The 22,076-nt window shown below is 34.2% G+C and overlaps 1 protein-coding gene across 1 annotated transcript in view; it reads right to left on the reverse strand.

Annotated features, from left to right (window-relative positions):
* Window positions 1–22,076, reverse strand: part of LOC105500031 (hydroxysteroid 17-beta dehydrogenase 4) — an 88,956-nt gene that overhangs the window by 11,852 nt on the left and 55,028 nt on the right. Inside the window, exons 15-21 of the mRNA XM_011772932.2 lie at window positions 21,292–21,363; window positions 19,281–19,384; window positions 13,559–13,624; window positions 5,080–5,149; window positions 4,351–4,457; window positions 3,191–3,277; window positions 409–495 (exon numbers count right to left, since the gene is read on the reverse strand). Of these exons, the coding sequence (XP_011771234.2) occupies window positions 409–495; window positions 3,191–3,277; window positions 4,351–4,457; window positions 5,080–5,149; window positions 13,559–13,624; window positions 19,281–19,384; window positions 21,292–21,363 (593 nt within the window). The remainder of the gene's footprint in view (window positions 1–408; window positions 496–3,190; window positions 3,278–4,350; window positions 4,458–5,079; window positions 5,150–13,558; window positions 13,625–19,280; window positions 19,385–21,291; window positions 21,364–22,076) is intronic.

The raw sequence follows: 22,076 nt of genomic DNA on the forward strand, positions 1-22,076 counted from the left end.
TTAATAAATTACACACACTATTGGTTTATATATTTGCATACAAAGCTTTATATAAATCTTTAAATCAAGAAAAAGGTACAGGATATTCAACTTTTTAATCTATTTTTCTCCAAAATGGTGTTTGCTTAAGATTCTGATTAAACAACTGATTTATTTACTCTAAAACTAGAAAATTACATTCTCTTGAAAGATATCCCAGTATTCTGCAAAACAAGTTTTTTAAAGTTTATAAATTGCCAGAGTACTCCTTCTATTCCAAGTGGTTTTGAAATTAATGTCTTTCACTTCAAGAATTAAGAATAATTTCATGGTTGTTAATTTTCTAAAGTAGCCTAACCATTCTTAAAGTCACCTTAACTGAAATTCCTAAATGAGGAAGTGGCTTGGATACTAATCTTTATAACCTACCTCAGAGGGTGTCTTAGCTGAAGTATCAGATGTTGGTGCAAGGTCCACATATGCATTTGAAATGACAATGTCTCCAGTTTCTTGGACCTCAGGAGGAGAAGAAAAAAAAAAAGATTTATTCTGATTATAATGGAAGTGTAATTTCACTGTGAAACAGTACAAATTCTAAAATTTATATTTTTTCCTCATATGAAAAAGAATATAATAATCCAGATAAAATAAAAGGCTGATAAAGTAAATGTCAAGATGAATAAACACAAAGGCTTTCTGATTTCATACAACTGTTACTAACCCTGGCTTTATAATCAACTGGAGCCCTTAGAAAAAAAAACCTTGTGAGGTCCCATCCCCCAAAATTCCAATGTAAATACACTGACAGAGACTGGGCCTTGGTATTTCGGGCATTTTTTTAGGGGGAAGTGGGGATCAGGGGATGAACTCTTATAAATAGAATTCAGTCCATGCTGAATCCTTATAAATAGTAAAAGGCATAGCACAATAGTCACATGAGGCAGTGGTACTCAGAGTACATTTGTTCTGCTAATATAGAATAAAATTGGCTAGGAATAAACCATAATAGTGTTTTTTAAGTAGTAATTCCAGGTCTTATTTCAAGAGGAAGTGTACACAGCATAAGTTAAATGCCTAAATAGGCTTTTATCAAAATGGTCATTAAAGGAATTCAAATTCTGATTCCTAGTCCCTCATTTCAAATTATTCCAATGGCTATTCTTTCATAAAAATTGTGGTATTGCTACAAATGTATAGGATAAGTTTCTAAAGTTTAAGGTAGCATTTATTAAAACTTTGATTTTTAACAATCAAGAAGATCATTCTCTTGACTACATCTCATCATATTTTGGAGGAAAAAAGATCTTTCAAGTAATTTGTTCTCTTTACTTCAAATTACATACATTGAAAAGCATGGAAAGAGATAATTAATTCACAAAATGCACTTTAGTAAATTACTTTATTGTTAACAAGTCAAACAAATCATTTTAAAACACTGTTTCTTATATCTTAAGAATAGAAAGGAAAGGAGGAATGGAAGAAGGGAGGGAGAAAGTGAGAAAAGGAGGAAGGGAGAGAAGGAGTCCTAAAACTAATAGAAAAAGAATATCTATAATCACTGAAGAAAAATATAGCAAATATGCTGAAAAGATAAAACAGCATGCTTAGGATTTAACAAAATGGCAAGAATACTTTATATTTAGACATTTAATAATTTCTCAGCCCTTCAAGTTTGTATCCATAAAATTATTTACATACTATTCATCACCAGAATTGCAGGAAAATAAAATCTGTAATATAGGCATGGTCCTTAACACTTTTAGAGTTCATAATCTCAATCAAAAAGCAAAACTTACTCATACAAAACAAATTAGAAAATGTGAGGGCTCCAAAATATGTGGCACAGATATTAGCTGCAAAGGCTTACAGAGAACACTAATTTGAGTGTATGTATGGGTAGGAAAGTGGGGAATAGTAAGAGACTGTCTCTAAGAGCAAAGTGGAGCTTGAACTTAAGCCTAAAGGACAGGAAGAATTTGAAAAGTAAAATAAACAATATGTACAGATTAAGCAGGAAAATGATACTGCAACCAACAGAAAGGAATTAGGAGTAAGGCAACCATGTAAGAAGAATTTTGCAGAGTTATCTATTTGTGAAAGAAAACATGATACAAAAAAGACATTTGGGGCCTGGAATCAAAACTTTGAAGCCATGCTGATCTGGTTTCTATCCCAGCTCAACCACTTGCTGTGTGACCATGAGCAAGTTATTTAGGACACCGAGATTAGATTTTCTTAGGAACCTAGATTTTCTTATGTTTACATGCAGATTTATTATGCATATTAAAGAAAATACTATTGCCAGTTTATAGGTTCTCAATAAATGAAAGCTAATACCATTATCATTGGAGTTGTTTAATATGCTCTATATAGCATGAAATGATCAAGACAAAAAGTATTACCCTGGTCAACTGTGTTAACAAAAACTGTCTTTCAATAACTTGCAAATAAAACAATGATTGCATGTCCTTTTAGTATTTTACTGGAGCATTGCTAACAGCCTCACCCCAAAATAACCTCACTCTATAGGGAGGTACACCTTTATTTGGCCTGTCATTTACTATTTGCTAGGCCCAGACTCTGTGATGTACTTGTTAATTTGTGGATTTTTGTGTAATCAAGATGCATACGATTTCTGTCCACAGAAAAATCATAAAGGGTAAGATTTTATTGTTCTGCAGGATATTAACTAATTTTGTCTCTAACTCTGCAAAATTATTTTAGAATGACTTTCCTATTGGACCATATAAACATGTTGTTCTAACTGTCTTTTGAACATATTTTATCATATTGCAAGATCCTTCATTAATGAGTCAAAGATTTCTGTCGTGTTTTCACTGTCTATCTGTCTGAGTCATGCCTTTAAATTTTTTAAGATGATATTTTGACAATGACTTGATTGACTAGTTGAGCCAAAAAGACATGGTTGGTTGGGTTTTCAGAATATCTGGGCCACTGCTACACAGATAGGTACCAATTTAGTTGAAAATAAAAGAAAATAAAACACAAGGTGCAAAACACTTCTTTTTTCTTTTTTAAAAAAGTGTTGCTTGATAAAAACTTTGAAAATCCCAGACAAGATGTATCTTATTTTTAATTAAAAGTTACAAAAAGAAATTTTCTATCCATAGTACTAACCAAAAAAAAAAAAATGATAAGATGGAACACAAAGACAAAGCATGTGAGAAGGGTGGCAAAGCAAAATTCATACCTTGGTTTGAAAATGAATTCTGTTTCCTTCCTTCCACATCTCAGTTTGTAGAGTTTGTCCTGGATATACTGGTTTTGCAAAACGAGCCTTTAAAAAAGAGTTGTGGGGTTAAAAATGTTTTAAAAGGAAACTCTTTTACTTGTAGGAGAAAAAAATTGGAAAGCAAATTAGCACAAAAGAAAAAACAACTCGAGGTTTAAAGATATTTAAATTCATAAAAGACCTAAATATAATATGAAAAAAATAGTAAAATAAAGATGTAACTAGCATAAGTAAGCCGATTCTTTATCTTTCAAAGTATGGAATCAAAAAATAGTGTTTTTTATCTTGACAAATCAAGAAATAAAACCATAATCATATTAGGTAAAGTTATATAGGTACCTCAGAACAGCTGAAATAGTTAAAAGTGGTACAAATTAAGTCTGAGGAACGAGGCCTGGGGTGAGTATATAGGGCAAAATAATTCCACTTTTTATTTCATAATTGTATTATTTTCTCTGTGTATATATTACTGGATAATAAAAAATAGTTGTAATAAAACGAAAAGCATGAGAGTAATCAGTGCTAACAAAGGCAATGCACTGCTGCATGGAGAATAAATTAAAAGCTTTCAGAGCTATTTGACAATGCCTTAAACTTTTTTAAGTATACATCTTTTGGCTTAAACTTACACAAAAATAATGTGGGCATGGATATTTTGTTACTTATAATGGATAAAAATTTGAAATCAACTAAAAAGTACAGAGTTAAAACAACAAACAGTCATTATATTGCTGTAGATGTATGTTTATTGGACTTAATCAGCCACTTAACATTTTTAATTAAATTAAGGAAAATGATAAAACAGTTTAAAAAAAAAGCAAACCTTGAGTTTTCAAGGCATATGTACTGATACATATATATATATATGCACCTAATTAATTTATAAAGCAACCCAGTTGATGTTAAAATTGCAACTGTGCATCCTTCCTGGTGCATGTGCAACAGAGCTATTTACAGCTACAAAAAGAAAGTGTGCTGATTGCCAGGTCAATGAAATAATAAAAATGTACATTGCCGTAGTACAGTATCTATTTTAAGTTAAATCAGTAAAACCCCTTTTCTTCTCTAAAGATAGAAAAAGGAAGTAATATTCAAATTATATAATAATATACATTTACCTTAATTGCCTTGAATCTTGACACATCATTATCTGCAAACTGCTGTAAAATACGCCTGGCAGAAAATCCAAATGTACATAATCCATGTAATATGGGCTTGTCAAAACCTAGGAAAGAGAGAACACTGAGTTAGATATACGTTCCTTTAAAGTTTAAAAATCAAGTATAGTTAATTCAGGACTTTAAAAATATCTTTAGACTGCAGTAGCATGAATTATACCATCTATTTTAAGAAACACAGTAGATATTTTTAAAAGAGTATTTCCTGGGAGGAAATTATAAAATAAAGAAAGAAAAAACAAAAACAAAAACAAAAACAAAAAAACAGGAAAAGAATGTGAGAGATCTGCAAACACAATTGTTTTGTTTAGTTTTAGTTGTAACCATGAAATCATCCAGGGTACTCTCAATATCCACATAGGTAGATGATCCTTCCCTACCTTTCAGTTCTTTGCTTTCTCTCCAACGACTTCATGACACCCACCCTCATGGTCCTATCCTAGACCTCGCACTAGCAGGAACTTCCATCCACCATAATCTGACTTTCAAGTGCACTATTTTCTGAACACATTTCCTACCTTTCCATATCCTTTGCATAAATGTAATAAATAACATTTTTAAAATGTTACTCAAACTACCAGTCATAAGTAGTAGTGTCTTTACATTATTTAGTTAATTAAATATCGAATAGCTAATATTTTTCATTGATACATATTATCAGCAGCTCACCTGCTAGACTGGCAAAGTTAGGATCAATGTGTAAGGGATTCCAGTCTCCACTGAGGCGGTACAAAGCAGCCTGTGGAGAAAGCATAAACATAACTAGAACTCAGTGTTTTGTTAAAATATATTAGATGAAAATAGGAAACATGGCTGGTTATTGGTATAAACACTGTATCATAATGTACCTGAGGCTCTGATTTTAAAAATAATTATTTGTAACAATAAAGATTACATATAATGAAATGTTTTTGTAACACTTGCCACTAAAATCAGTGCGAGGGAAAAAAATGTAGAAAGGGAAGCCAAGAATTATATATGGGTAAAACACTGTTACTACTGCCTAAGGAGACATTCACAAAAAGAAGTCAATCAGTCTACTCCCATTTATACACAGATAAGGTAAATGTTTATAGTCTGTTCTAAGCAAGCAAAATTTATGCCAACTTTCTTACTAGGGTGTTTTAAATTGAAGCTTCTAAGACCACATCAGATATAGAAACATCAAAGACTTCTCACTAACTTTCATGCTGCTGGTACACTAAATCCTGAACATTAGCTCACCCTGCAAGAAAACTGACTGAACTGATAGCTTGCTATTATGATAAAAGTTCTGCTCAGTCCGGATATCCACATCACTGGTTTACTTAGATAAGGTAGGATTAGCAGTGTGGCCTGGATAACAATAGGGAAAAAGTCACCATACTTCCTGGCATTTAAATGGTACATTCTTCCCAAGTTATAAAGCACTTACCAGCACTGAAAGGAAGAAATTCACCAAACAGCTAATAGTAAGTGTATTTAATGTATCTGTAAACTTGACCCTTCTAGGTCAGCCTCAAGACTTCTTCCCTTTCTCATTAATTGCTGTGTTGTTTTCCAAAGACTACTGAAATGCTGTGTAAAGACTAGCCATATATTTTTTAAATTACTGATCTTTTATTACTTTTAAATTATTATTTTTAACAAGTTTTATTTATAGAAAATACTCTGTAATTCATAAGAAAACATGATTTTCTTTTTAATGCTTTGCATAAATCCAATAAGCTCTTTTCCTTCCCCATCACTCCATATAATGGTTCTATAGATTATTCACTTTCTCAATGACTCAATATTCCTTCTTTTACAAGTCATCTTAATATAATGAAATAAAATAAGCCATTATTGAATACTGGTGACTTGCAAGATCCTATAAGAGATGCTAAGGAAGTAAACAATAATTTTTAAAAAGCACTTTATATAATAAAATGTTAGCAAATATATATCATGATGTTGTATAGAAATGAAAGAAAGACACATTTCAGGGCCTGAAATTGTGACAGGAAATTGTCAAACACATGCTAGATGATGGGATTTGGTACCAGGCAGATCTTGATTCAAAGCCAGCTCTACCATTAATGGGCAAGTTTCTTCACCACTCTAAGCCTTAATTTCTCATTCAGAAACATTTAGAGGCTAACAGAACTTACTCTCACAGAGTAGTTGGAAAAAGGTGGGATAAAGCTTACAAGGTACTATATTTGATACATAATACCTCAATAAATGTTAGTTATTTTTTAAAGATTATAGCAACAATATAAACAACAAAGTTTCTAAGATTAGTACTAGTATTTTTATCCCACATATATCATTCCTATAAATGAAAACAATGTTCTAAAGAAATCATATTAATATGAAATATCTCACATTATTTCAATGATGGCATTGCTTTCTATAGATAACAGAGTTAGTTAAACAAAGACAAAAAAGGCTCATTATGAGAAACGACAAAAGCCAACTGACTGGATGTTTGACCCATTCAATCATAGCACAAAATAAGCACCGTTCAATTAATAACAACCACTGCCAAAGCTTATCTTCTACATATTTTGAAGAAAAGGCATATTTCAGAAGGCTAAAAGTTTCTTGTTTGTTTCATTTCTGCCTAGAAATGTCATTGTAAATAACAACCACCAAAAGGTAAGAAAAAGACAAATAGCTATATATTATATTGCATATTAAAAGTAGGTAGGAGGATAATCTGTATACAAGTAAACTATTTCTTAATTTGATTTTTTTAAAATTGTACCATTAAGTTAAACTAAATGCTAAATAAATAGGCTCAGGAAACTAGTGCTTTCTTTTTTTTTTTTTTTTTTTTTTTTTTTTTTTTTTTTTTTTTTTTTGAGACGGAGTCTAGCTCTGTTGCCCAAGCTGGAGTGCAGTGGCCGGATCTCAGCTCACTGCAAGCCCCGCCTCCCGGGTTCACGCCATTCTCCTGCCTCAGCCTCCCGAGTAGCTGGGAGTACAGGCGCCCGCCACCTCGCCCGGCTAATTTTTTTTGTATTTTAGTAGAGACGGGGTTTCACCGTGTTAGCCAGGATGGTCTCGATCTCCTGAACTCATGATCCGCCCGTCTCGGCCTCCCAAAGTGCTGGGATTACAGGCTGAAACTAGTGCTTTCTAAGTCCTCATATCCTCCAAAAAAATATACAAATAACGAGAACAAATAAAACTACACAAATCTCAAGCCTACAGTGTAACTATAAGACAGAGAACACTGCAAACTTCAAATTCCAGTGAGTCTTAATATAAACACCACTTTTCTATCACTGCTAACTTGTGAGCACCCTCTGAAAGCTACTGCAAAGTGGCAGGGCTGGCGGGGGGTGCAAAAGCAGTGCATGGAAGAGGGAAAAGGAAAATCACTCCCAGATAAATCCATCTTAAGAGCAAAAATACTGAAATGAATCCTGGAAGATTAGAGCACTGACTACAGTGAAAAGAATTAATAGTACACCAGCCTTCCAGTGGCAGTCCCAGAAAGGTATCACTTTCTGGGAGAAGAATATAAAACCAAGATATCCCCTTTGGAAACTGGATGGTGAAGAAAAAAAGAAGCAAGAGAGGAAATTAATGATCCTGCAAGATAATGTATTTTTATTTTTTTAAATAAAACACCTCCCCACAGTGCCCCTTCTTTAAAGCCACCCACTAAAGAAATTGCATTTTGCTACACAGAGAGAAAGGGCAATTTTGAACTAAGAATCTTGGAAATCATCCCAAACCACAAAATGCACAGAGGTAAATATTCTTCATCTATACAATGCTACCATAAAACTAAAACTGAAAATGCAAAACAAAACCTTTTAGCAAATGAATTCCACCATCCCCCCCCCGAAATAAACAAACTACCAAACAGAAGAAAACTATAACATAACACTCACGCATTTGGGGACGTGAAACAAACACTCCGAATCCAAAATCCAAAACCTAAGAAAATAAATAGATGACATACATGAAGAAGTAAATAAGTAATGATTACATTCAAGAAAGAAATTGAAAGAAAAAATCAAAATCATATAAGAAATGAAGACTAAATTATAAGGTACCCAAAGGAGAACACATTCAAATAAAAATCAAATAAGGGGATGGCAGAAAGGGCGGAAATGAACCATGAGAATGAAAATGAGATCAAGAAGGAACTAAAAAAGAACAGAAGAAAAGTAGTTGAAAGACATAAAAAGATCCAATGTACATATAAATGGAGTATCCAAAGAAAGAAAAACAAAATAATGGAAGAGAACTAATATTTAAAATTTTAATACTATAAAACTAAAAGACCTGAATATACATATTAAAAAGGCCCATCAGTATATACAGAAGGCTGACCTGCAACATGCAAGACTGAGACATATCCCAGCAAAACCATTAGACTTAAAAGACAAAAATAATCTTGAGGGCCTCAGGGTAAAGATCAAGTAACTTACAGGGGAAGATAATTAGATTGGCATCTGACTTTTCAAAGGCAACACACAAAGTAAGACAACAATGCTGCACCATTTTTAAGAAATAAGATTTTATATCCAACAAAGCTGTCCCTTCAAGTATCTAGGGTAAATAGTTTTAAATAAACAGAAACCAAGGCAACACTATACACGAGCCCTTCTTGGGGTACCTTCCACAGAAGGAGCTTCATCCAACTAAGAGCTGACTAAGAAGCTTTGGCAAAAGGGTTGACATATTCAATTGCCAACATAAAACTGAAAGATGCAGAAAAGTGGAAATAATATATAAATGTTAAATGCTCTAAACAATAAAAACAATGCATCCCCCAAAATGGGAACAATAAGAGGGGAAAAAGGAAGTAAAATAAGCTCTTTTGACTGTTATACAAGAAACAAATGAAGCCAAGGGACAGCAATAAAAACTAAAAAACTAGACAGTCATGGATTAAATGGGAAAATGAGACACTAAGGGCTTTAAAAAAGGCATATACGACTTTTGCTTCTGGCCATAATATAGGACCTGGAATGGACTTATTCTTCCACCATAAACAACTAGAAAAATTATAAAGAAAAAGGTGGGGGTTACCACTGTTCCTAGAAATTGGAAAGCAGGCAATGCAGGACTACAATTCTTTACAGAAAAGAAACAAACAAGATGAGCTCTGCAACTGTACCGCTTCCTTCTGACAGCAGTTCCCAGAATGCAATTCAGAAATCTCGAACATAGCAAAGTGGTCTCATTGAGTTACAAATATAGATTAGAATTCTGAAAGGATGATGCAGCTGAATTTGTGTGTACTGAAGAGGACTAAGTTACACAGAAAAATAACTCCAGAAATCTAAATGGGGGTCTCACTGGGGCCATAAAAAAAGGTCCTGGAAGATGATACACCACATGAAGAAAGAGGCCATGTGGGGAGGATTCGAATCACCCCACCCAATAGCTAGCACTAAACCCCCGGATATGCAAAAGAAGCCATCTTGGAACCTTCCAGCCCTGCCCAGCTGCCATCTAAAAGCAGATACACCATTTGCAGCAGAAGCCCTGCCCAGCTGCCATCTAAAAGCAGCTACAACATTTGTAGCAGAAAGATCACCCAGTCAGCCCAGAGTCTTAGAAAATAATATATCATTGTCAAAAAAAAAAAAAAAAAAAAAAACCGGTAGTAGTTATAAATGTATGGTAATTTTTTTGGTTTCTCAATGATTTGTTTTTGATTCCCAATGATTTATCTCAAACTTTCACCCACAAACAATCAGTGAAGTGAAGGTGACACATACTGGAAACTAAAGACGATGGGTACTGTGGCAGCCTAGACAAAAAGTTCAAAGGAGTCTTCTGGAGCCGCGAGTGGGACCTAGAACATGGCTGTCAGCAATAGCTCTCTCAGATTCTGAGACCAGAGGATGTCCAAGAAGTTTTTTCTTTTAAAAGTTGACAATTGGTGTATCATACTGTGATCGTTTAGTAGAAGCAGAATTATAAAAAATTATGATAATATTCTAGTTAAACTAAATTAAATGCTGGGACTCTTCTAGATGAGATGAATGCTTATGTTGCTTTGATTCTTAATGACTTTACATGAGTTCTTTATGGTCCTAAAGGTCCAAATAAAAATAAGAGAGAAAGAACACTCTAGGAGATATGACTTGGTATTTGCAGCATCTGGAATGCAATCAGTCTCTGCATCTAAAATACAGAGTTGATCAGCAGTTCACTTTAGATGATCCCATCAAATAGTAAGTACTTTCTGGCAGTTATGTGCAAGTGACTCGGATGGTCCAACCAGCATCCATGATCTTTCTAACAGCTTTGTGGCCCAAAAAGGGGTGTTCTAAATCTGCAAAGATCTCCCACTGGAAGACCTGTTTTTGAGCCTAGGTCTGTTTTCAGTTCAAGATAACAGTAATTGTAATAAAGAATTATATTTTACTGGACACTAGCACTAATATGCCAAATATTAACTTTACTTAATAGGATATGTTTAGTGTAAGATATGTATCTGGGGAAACTATGGATATTTGTTCTCATTTTCCTCAAATACAAAGCCTGACATCTGATATTTACTTATTGTTTGGTCTTTCTAGATTATTGCAGTGGAACTGTCTATTAATAATTATGAAAAACTACAAAGTACACTTGTATTGTCATACTCATTTGTTTTGTTATGTTTTGTTTTGAGACAGGGTCTTGCTCTGTTACACAGGCTGGAGTGCAATGGTGCAATCATAACTCACTGCAGCCTCGATTTTCCAGGCTCAAGTGATCCTCCACCTCAGCCTCCTGAGTAGCTGGGACAATAGGCGTACGCCACCATGCTCGGCTAATTTTTTATTATTATTACTTTTAGTGGAGACAAGGTTTTGCTGTGTTACCCAGGCTGGTCTCAAACTCCTGAGCCCAAGCAATTCTCCCACATCAGCCTCCCGAAGTGCTGGGATTTAAGGTGTGAGCCACTGTGTAGGCCTGCCATACTAGTTTGAAGATGAAGAAACTCTCCTGAAGACATTATAAACAGACATTCCAGAAGTGATACTGGTAGAATTAAAAATATATAGTTGCCAGTTTTCTTAATGATTGAAAAGTTACTAAGTTAATATAAATACCTAACATAAAGTTTATGTATAATGGCATAATTTTTCCTCATTTCCATTTCTCTTAAAGATCTGCCCATGCACAATCATCCTACACTAGTCTCCAATGTGAATGCTCTAATTCTTACCCTTATACACACGTCATGCTCTTCTCCTCTCTTACACTCCATCATTACTTCTCAACACACTGCAAGCCCTACATATCCGGAGAGAGAACAACCCATATACCATCTCAGCGAAGTCCCATTTTTACTATTGAACCCTTCTATATGTCATTCCCTAATGAGTATCCCTTCTCTGAATGTCTGTTACACTTATACTACAAATCAAAGCCTTGTATTTAAACATTCATTGCTTGGAATAGGTACCCTAGTTATTTCAGACATCTACATCTTGAGTATCCAAGTGTTCCTTCCATTCCTTGACAATAGATGACATTTCTTCTAAGTGACTTGTATTTCTTATAGCATGGATCCAATTTCAGATGTCCCACAAATTTCCCTGAAATTTACAACAAAGTTTTATGCAAAATGTTTTTTAGGGAACTAGTATATAGCTTTCATCGTATTTTCTAATTATCATTCAATACAAAATGGCCAAGAACTTCTGCCAAATGATGACTGCCCATTATTCACACAAAAAATATTGTTGATTTAAAAACTGTATTTTGTCATGCAGCAAAATATTAAAACCTACCTTAAAACTAACAAAAAGTTTTAGTCATCTGAAAAAAAAAAAGAAATAAAACCCCTCTACTTACTGTGTGTAGAAATTCAAACCTTGGAAACTATTCAGCTTTTATTTACAGCAGATACATTTTTTACTTCAGTATAATAAAGAGGTATTTCTTGGGTTTTCTAAACCATAAAACCATGAGCCTTTTCTGTTTTTTAGTACTCTAACAGAATTAGTTTCTTAATTAAGCCTTATGTAAACATAAATATGAGTGCATTCTTAAGAAATTGATAAGAAAGCATAATGGATGGAAAAAATATTTAAAGGCAAGAATAAAGCAATGTTCCCTCCATCACCTGATTATATGATACAGAAAAAAATTACATATGCACCAACTTTAATTCTCTCTGGCTCATGAGATTACATTTCTATTTGCTAGGAAACATAAGTCCTGCGAAGTTTTCATAGCAAACATACCAAAAATATTTTTTTAACTTTCAAGTTCAGGAGTACATGTGCAGGATTCTTACACAGGTAACTGTGTGTCATGGGGGTTTGTTGTGCATATTATTTAATTACCCAGGTATTAAACCTACTACCCATTAGTTATGTTTCCTGATCCTCTCCCTCCTCCTATCCTCTACCCTCCGGTAGGCCCCACTGTGTGTTGTTCTCCTCTAAAATACAACCGAAAAAAATTTTAAGTGAACTTTATGAACAATTTGTTGTTATTACATGCTCACACACTGCATCACTCCAGAGGTTTAAGGATTTTATGCTATATCTGCATGGTTACTCTGCTGGCCATCTTAGAGAAGAATCTTGAAGTCTCTCAAAAATAAACTTACTTTTCTCATTTTTATGGTTGCTTTTTGCTTCTTAAACAAATTTTTCTATGCTCACAGAATTTGTGAACTGACAGGGTATTTTATCTCCTTCACCAGAAAACAAATTTTTTATGTCAAACGAAAAAGATTAAATCACCTACTGCTTCTAAGATGCTTTACTTGCCTGTCCTTTAAACTTGGTATAAAATAATCTGTTTCCAAGCAGTGTGGCATTGCTTTCTTTCCCAAAGAGGAAAGGATGACTAATACTTGCCTTTTAACTATTTTTTATCCTGCACTTACTCTGAGGCTTTCATGAAATTCTTCACTCTTAAAGTGGGCAGCCTCTCCAAAGAAAGCACTCCATTACCAACAACATGCAATGCTTTTTAAATGGACTAATAAAAAACCATTTTATATTTTATTTTGGTATCTAGTGGGAAAACATTAATAACTAAAAATTTACAAAAAAATAACTTGCAATCACAGGAAACATGTCTTTATGTTTATTATGTTGAACAGGCCCTACTTTTTAGATGCATAATGTTATACAGTATCAGAGTTACAAATTAACAAGTGTCATCAACCAGATGGATTTATCATTTTTCAAAAATACAATCTTACCTGATTAAGAGAAGTGGTATCTGTAAGTACAGCATCAGGAGGTCTATTAGGTATGGCTACAGCTACCTAAAATTAAGACATTACATGTTAAATCTTAAATGCAAATTATCATTATTCTCTTTAACCAAACTAACATTTGATACACAACCATGTTTCAATACAATAAATTCTGCAAATTGGATAAAAGGACTTTACAAAAAAATTCATGTTCAGGAAATAATGATATTTAAAATTTCATAACTCCTAGCTTCATCTACACTATGATTTGCCTGAAATGACCTTTTTAAATGTAAAGAATTATGTAATCAGATTCGTCCTCCAGGCCACAATGGAGAAAAAGTTAAGGACAGTTTTTCCTTATGTAAAAGAAAAAATACAAGAATTAGACATACAATTCACATCTAAATTGATTCAGTCTTTAAAACTGGTCTTTTAAATCCTTGCATATTTTAATTTGCCATCTTAACAACAGTTACCAAAAATATTTGAATTATTATGATCCCTTAATGCCAACACTTAAAACTCCTTTTTGATGAAAAGTTTGCAACATCTACAACGTAAGTATCTGAGTGCCAGTTTATGGTTGATTTAAACCAAAGTAAACATAAAAAATTCAAGTAGCTAATATCTACTTTTCAATAATTTATAACAGAGGCAAAATTTTGTTATTCATTTATTCTCAATTAGGTAAATTTTCCACAATAAAGTTTTTGTCCTTTTAAAGAGTTAAGAAATTAGTGATTTTTCATTACTAAAATGCCACGCTTAGATATATTCCCAAACTTATCCTCACAAACCCCCTACACCCAAAACATAAAAAAAGATCATGGGGGAAGTTGCTGCTTCTAAAAACAAACAAAAGGCAGCCTGCTGTTTTTCAAAAATCCTTGCATGAATTACACTCCTTTGCTTCAGTTGTATCCAGTGTATTTCGCAGGTTTTATCTACATATTTATTTTCAATGCATTCTACTAGGTTTTGGAGGACCTGACTTCAATCTATAGGTTCTGAGCAGTCTTTTAAAATTTCTGAGTACCAAGAGTTCTCTGAACCTGTCTTGATTCTGAGGGCTGCCTGATTAAAAATAAATAAATGAAAATTAAAAATTAAAAAATGTTGAGTACCTTTTATTCCACAAAATCCATTGTATGCCATGTATACAAAGGGCATTGAAGATGGACAGTGCTGCCATGGTAGTTTTACTGTTAACAGACTAGAAACTCGTTTATGGCACAGGGCTTCACCATGACTTGACATCATCTCTGATTTTTTTCTCAAAGCAACAAGTGATACTTGTGAAAAGTGCTCAGAGAATGGTATCTAGTTTAGATTATTTTCTGGTCTACAATAATTCATTATTGCCCAATATTAAAAAGAACATAGAGGGAGCCCAAGGTGGATAGGACACCTGAGGTGAGGAGTTCGAGACCAGCCTGGCCAACATGGTGAAACCCCATCTCTACTAAAAACACAAAAATTAGCCAGGTATGGTGGTGGGTGCCTGTAATCCCAGCTACTTGGGAGACTGAGGCAGGAGGATCACTTGAGCCCGGGAGGCAGAGGTTGCAGTGAGCTGAGATTGCACCACTACACTCCAGGCTGGGCGATACAGTGAGACTCCATCTCAAAAAAAAAAAAAAAAACAAAAACAAGAACATATAGTTAAAAAGGAAAAACAAATAGCATGTTATATTTACTTCATCTAATACAGCCTCAGACTTGTATTATTTTACCCTTTCTAAAATAACATCTTCACTAAAAGCTTACAAGTTTTAGGAGTGAATATAACATTTCCAAGCTTTTCATTCAGACAATGCCACTGCATATGTTTGTGCAGTGCATAACTTGCCTTAGGGTTCTTAACAACTCATAATTTGCTACCGGTGAAAAGATACAACCTCACATAAATAATACTCAGTTAATACCTGTCCAGGTAATTTTTTCACATCCAAGCAATAAGAGAGTACAATTTTTTTTTTTTAATGTGGGCCCAGGACATTGTTTTCATATAGTATTGATCAATATTAATTTTTCAAACAGCTTTACTGACTCAATACACATATAATTTGCCCATTTAAAATGTAAAATCCAGTGATTTTTAGTATATTCGCAGAGCTGTCCAACCATCACCAGAATCAACTTAGGCACATTCTCATGTCCCCAAAAGAAAACCTATACCCATCAGCAGTCACTCTCCATTGTCTCCTTTCTCCTCCAGCCCCTGGCAACCTCTAATCTACTTTGTGACTCTACAGATTTGCCTATCCTGGGTATTTCATATAAATATAGTATGTGGTCACTTGCTATCAATCTGAAGAACTTTCTTTAGTATTTCTTGTAAGGCAAGACTGCTAACAACAAATCATCTCAGTTTTTGTTGTCCAGAAATGTCTTTATTTTGCATTCATTTTAGAAAGATCATTTTGCTGCTTATAAAATTATTGGTTTTTTTTTTCCTTTCAGCACTCTGAATACATTAGCCCACTATCTTTTGACTTCCATTGTTTCTGATGAGAAGTCAGAGGTCAGCTCTTAATCTTATTGGGGTTCCTTTGTAAGTAATGAGTCATTTTTTCTCTCATTATTTTCAACATTTTCTTTTTGTTTCTGGCTTTCAACACTTTTACTACAATGAAGAGAATATGGATCTCTTTAGATATATAATCTATTTGGAGTTGACTGAGCTTCTTGGATGTATAATGTTTTTCATAAAAAGCCATCATTTCCTCAAAATTTTTTTCTGTTCCTTTCTCTCTATCTGATACACCCATTATATGAATGTTAGTGTGCTTAATGATACTCCGCCTTTCTCTAAGGCTCTTCATTCTTCTTCCTTCTTTTCACTGTGGTTCTCTCTGTTCTTTAGTTTGTATAATCACTATCAATCTTTAAGCTTTTTTGATTCTTTCTTCTGTCAGCTCAAATCTACATTTGGCCCTTCAACAGTAAATTTGTCATTTCAGTTATTATACTTTCAGCTCCAAAACTTCTATTTGGGTCTTTGTAATAATTTATATATATTTAGTAACATGTAAGCATGGTTTCCTTTAATTCTTTGAACATAATTATAGCAGATGGTTTGAAGTCTCTCTACTAAGTCCTCTCAAAGGCAGTTTCTGTTGCCTGTTTGTTTTTTCCGTCTATGCATCACACTCTCCTGTTTCTTCCATGTCTAATAATTTTTTGTTGCTAACTGGGAATTTCAGATAATAGATTATAACAACTCTAGACACTAATCCCCCACCTGTTCCAGGGCTTGTTGCTATTGTTTATTTATTTAGTAACTTAGCTAGACTCTTATATGTGAGTCTATTCTCCCAACAATGTACAGCCTCTGATATTGCTCCTCAGAGGGTGCGCCTTGAGTCTGTGCAGTCACCCTAGGATGACACTGGTTTTAGCAGGACTCTCTTTGACTGTCTCTCCTTGGTCTCTCTGTTAAACTGTCTGCCTCTTTTGGTATCATACCCAGTTGTTAGGTTCCATTAATTGCCAGATGACTGTTCTATTTTTTTCAACAGGGTCCTGGGGTATAAATTGTTCAACAATCTGATCCAATTAAATTCAAGCCTCTTTGCAAGGATAGTCGTTGAGGCCAGTCTTTGAGGTTTGTTACAATCCCAGGAGGGCTTTTCTTAGCTATCTCTTTCCCTGGTTCTTTCTAGTAAATGTCTAGCTAGGCTACACTTTAGCTTCTGCTGTTATGGAACTACCAGCCTTCTCTTAATTGCTTATCACTACAGTCACACCTTGTTTTTGAGGGCATCCTTGAGCTTGAAATTCCAAATACTCAGTTACAAAAAGAGTCTGTTTCCTTGAGAAGAGGGTCAGAGCTTTGTGTTACTACAGGCTTCCTCTCCCTCTAGGCAGAACTTCTGCAGGAATGCTGACATACTTCTCTCCAAGTGATACACTTGCTTTACAAGAATGAAGCAGGGCAGGTGTAGTAGCTTCTGTTCTTCTCAGCCGGCTCTCCAACCATGGAGCCTCCATGCTACGGGAAAGCTAGGGGCAAGTGCAATCAGGGCCCCAGTATTCTTAGCCTGCCACAGGTAGGGTAAAGTTTCCACTCTGTAGGTAGTGGCTGGATGGAGAAATAGAGTCTCACAAGTCAGTCACTTTTACCTGGAATAGAGCATCTGCAATTCAGAGCTAGTGAGAAGGATAAGAAAAGTTAATAGCCTGCCCCTCCTGGGAAGAGAGCACGGCAGAGGGCTCCTACATTCTTGGCTGCAAACGCCTGGGGTACAGTTTCTGTCATGCTCAGCCAGGAGAGGAAGAACAAAGGGAGGGGTTGTGGCTCAAATGCCACACAGTCTCACTGTTCTTACCAAAATATAATATATTTTCTTGAATAAATGTTTCTTTGCTTGCTCTATACCCTTAGGACAATTTCCAGAGACATTAAATAGCTGTGTTTTAAAATAATTTTTTACAAGTCATGGTTGTTTCACTGACAAGAAAGTTCAAGGAGCTTCTTATGCCACCATTCCAGAAGTCTTTTCCCAATACTGCTTTCAATAATACTTTATTTACTACAGAAGAATATTCACTACAGTATAATCTTATTGCCACAAATAATTTAAAGGTAAAGCCAGATTAATGTGAAATCCAAATTATTAAATATTGTTAGGAAAAAAGTTTTTAGAATCTGAGAACAAAAGAATAACCAGAATTATCTTGCATAAGAGAAATACTTAGGTCCGTTAATAAATGAAGGTTTTGATCCATATAAGGATCACTTGTGTTCAATTTTTCTAAAAACTTTTGGGATCTGCAAAGATTGTACAAGAAAATAACAAATATTCCCACAATTATTTCAGATACATTATACTTAACTCAGCAAGGCTTTTCTACGTATAAAATATGTTGTATATAGAATACATAAACACGAACAGCACTTCGAATTCAAGGAATGCACTCTAATTCAAAGTACGGATTACCAAGTCTCTACACTGTAAGATTACATATATGGTAATATAAGATCAATATACAGTTGACCCTTAAACAATGTAGGGCTTGGGAGCACTGACTATGCAGTCAAAAATTCACATATAACTTTTGACTCCAACAACACAAACCATCAATTGACATATATTTTGTGTTATATTATTATATTCTGTATTATTACAATAAAATAAGCTAGGAAAATGGCTGCTGCCTCATCTGAAATCAGCACATCCATGGAGGAAGGAGTCCTGCTTTGCTGCATCATCTATCCCAGGGTTTAATGTTGGTAAATGAGTAACTCTAGCATTTGTACAAGGCTCCCTAGGACTCCTGCAGCCGTCGACCAAGCCCAGGGACATAATTGAATCTGGAGTTTCCTGGGGCCTTGTTTTGAAAAAGACTTGACATACACATAGAAAGAAAGGCATAGAAATAAATGTTCACTTGTCTCTGCGAAAAAAAATAACAACAATAAGCTAGGAAAAAGAAAATGTCATGAAAATCATAAAAAAATGAAAGAATATTTACTATTCAGTAAGTGGAAGCAGATCATCATAAAGGTCTTCATCCTCATCATCTTCGCATTGGGTAGGCTGAGGAGGAGGAGGAGGAAGAAGAGGGGTTGGTCTTGCTGTGCCAGGGGTGGCAGATGTATAAGAAAATTTGCCTATAAGGGGGCTCATGCAGTTCAAACTCATGCTGTTGAAGTCTCAATTGTATAGATAAGAATCCTTAACTACACATATATTTTGCTTCTAAAGCCATAGCTTACCTTGACTTTGTCTGATGTCCGTTTTCCACCAAAGCCTCCAGAGCCAACAAGAAAGAGAGAAAACTGATTGTGGCATATAAGTTCCTTCTCAGAATAAGAATAGACTGAAAAGTAAATAAAAGAAAAAATAAAAGAAGTTACTACCAAAAGACATAACTAGTTAACCAAGATAGGTTCAACAATTCCTGTCAAGGTTTCAAAAACAAAATCCAATTACTGAAAGAGTTCTAACATGTACAGGTGTCCAAGTTTGGATTACAAAGCATTCATTTTAATCCATTCATACCAGACTCTGAAAGGCAGAGAGAAGAGGAGCTTCAAAAATCCTTTCTTAACTATGAAATAGCAGTTCTTTCACTTTTCTTAAGGCTCTCCAACTGCTATTCAGATTCCAGTTATTTCCACCTTAAACATTTCAAATAATCCCACTACCTGTACTTAACCACACTCGAACTTACAAACATTCTGCCAAAGCAGTCAAGAAGAGCATGGAGAGGAAATAAGTGGGAATGAAGGTATAAGCCACATGAGGGCAGGATCATGGCTGTTCTGCTCACTCTTTATTTTCCCATCAACTACAATAGTTCCTGTGCAGAAAAAAGGTCACCTAATAAGTGTTTATTAATTAATAAATCAGTGAATAAATGATATGAGTGAGCAAGTGAGCAAGTAATGAATAAGACAGCTGTCCCTCTATTTACTAACTTACTAGGGACAGATTATTATCTGTTTCATATCTAGCTCAGCAAACGTAGAAATATGATTTTAAATTGCATACTAAAGAAAAATCTAATTATAACCAAAAATAAGGAAAGGCATGTCAATGTATTTCAAATAAGATTTTTATTTTTATCACACAGGCAATTGAATAACTAATTTCACCTATACTTTGTCTACAAATTCCAATATACTAAGGACCATTACCAAGTTGTATTTCAATAAATGGAACAGATCAAGAGAGAACAGTAAAAATTAAAGCAAGGTTTCTGCAGGACTTTTTTTTTTTTTTTTTTTGGTATATTACATTTGGTACAATGGTGAGAAGACTAAAAGAGAACTGGGAGTATAGTAGCCAAGTGTTGGCCAACGTCTGGAATGACAAGTATGAAAACCTAAAAAGAGAAGAGAAAGGAAGAGAAAAAGGAGGAGAAAAAAGATAAAAAACATACATAATATTTAAGAGCATCAAAAATGTTCTCAATTGATTATTAAGCAAAAATAAAGTAAGTTCCAAAACAGCATATACAGTATAACCTCCTACGTATTTACAACAAAAATGATAAACTTATATTCCAAATATTAAATAATGTCAAACTTTATACTGTTCTTAGTTGCCAAAATTACTGACAACAAATATCTACTTTTTTGTTCTTAAACTTTAAAACTTGTAAATTTTAAATTTATAAATCTAAATTTAATTTTTAAAATTTACAAATTTTAAGCATCGTATCTTTACCTTATGTTTAATTACTAGTATTTCAACATTTATTAAACTACTATAATCTTTTTTCCCCACTGCAAATAAAATGTGGCTGTGGTGTTTAAACCACATCATAAGTTCAAGTCTAGAAACTTATAAAAGCGTAAGTCTAGGAGCCTAACTACCATTTATAAGAATAATTCAGTGGTCAAATATGTTCCAAGGTCCAAATAACTAACACATTAAAGAATACCTAAAATACAGCCTAACTGTCAAGTGAGGACTACCTAATATTCCTTCCTGCCAAAAACATACTCCAGCAAGCTTAACTCTCCTCTACATTATCAACACAAGCCACATTTCTCACCCTTGTGCTTTGGTTATGTTGTTTTAAATCCAATGAAATGCCTCACCCTTCCCAGAAATTCCCCTCCTTCTTCATTTTTCTTAAAGAGTTTAAAAATGCTTATCTTGTTTTCTTACAAATTGGAAAACAAATACTAACTTATTAATCAACTTCTATGGTGAAGTATTATGTCATACACAAAGCCTATCAATCTAATAATATTATAAGAATTGTAAATAAATTACCATCCATAATAATCACTACACCGGATCCTTTATCTAGGACATCAGCAACAACTGCTTCACATTTTAATTTTCCTAGAAAGAAAAGTAAAAGAAATACAGTGTCTTAAAAAACAAAGATTACTATAATAAGCTGTGAAAGAATTTAATAGCATTTCCACTGTAAGCTCAGCAAAACTAAAAAACTATGGTTTGAAATAATGTTCCTGAACAACAGATGCTGGAGAGGATGTAGAGAAATAGGAACACTTTTACACTGTTGGTAGGAGTGTAAATTAGTTCAGCCACTGTGGAAGACAGTGTGGCGATTCCTCAAGGATCTAGAACTAGAAATACCATTTGACCCAGCAAACCCATTACTGGGTATATACCCAAAGGATTATAAATCATGCTGCTATAAAGACATTTGCACATGTATATTTATTGCAGCACTATTCACAATAGCAAAGACTTGGAATCAATCCAAATGTCCATCAATAATAGACTGGATAAAGAAAATGTGGCACATATACACCATGGAATACTATGCAGCCATAAAAAAGAATGAGTTCATGTCCTTTGCAGGGACATGGATGAAGCTGGAAACCATCATTCTCAGCTAACTATCACAAGATCAGAAAACCAAACACCACATGTTCTCACTCGTAAGTGGGAGTTGAACAATGAGATCACATGACACAGGGAGGGGAGCATCACACACTGGGGTCTGTCAAGGGGTGGGAGGAAAGGGAGGGATAACATTAGGAGAAATACCTAATACAGGTGACGCGTTGATGGGTGCAGCAAAC

The sequence above is a fragment of the Macaca nemestrina genome, chromosome 6 (assembly GCF_043159975.1).
Source record: "Macaca nemestrina isolate mMacNem1 chromosome 6, mMacNem.hap1, whole genome shotgun sequence".
NCBI lineage: Eukaryota > Metazoa > Chordata > Mammalia > Primates > Cercopithecidae > Macaca > Macaca nemestrina.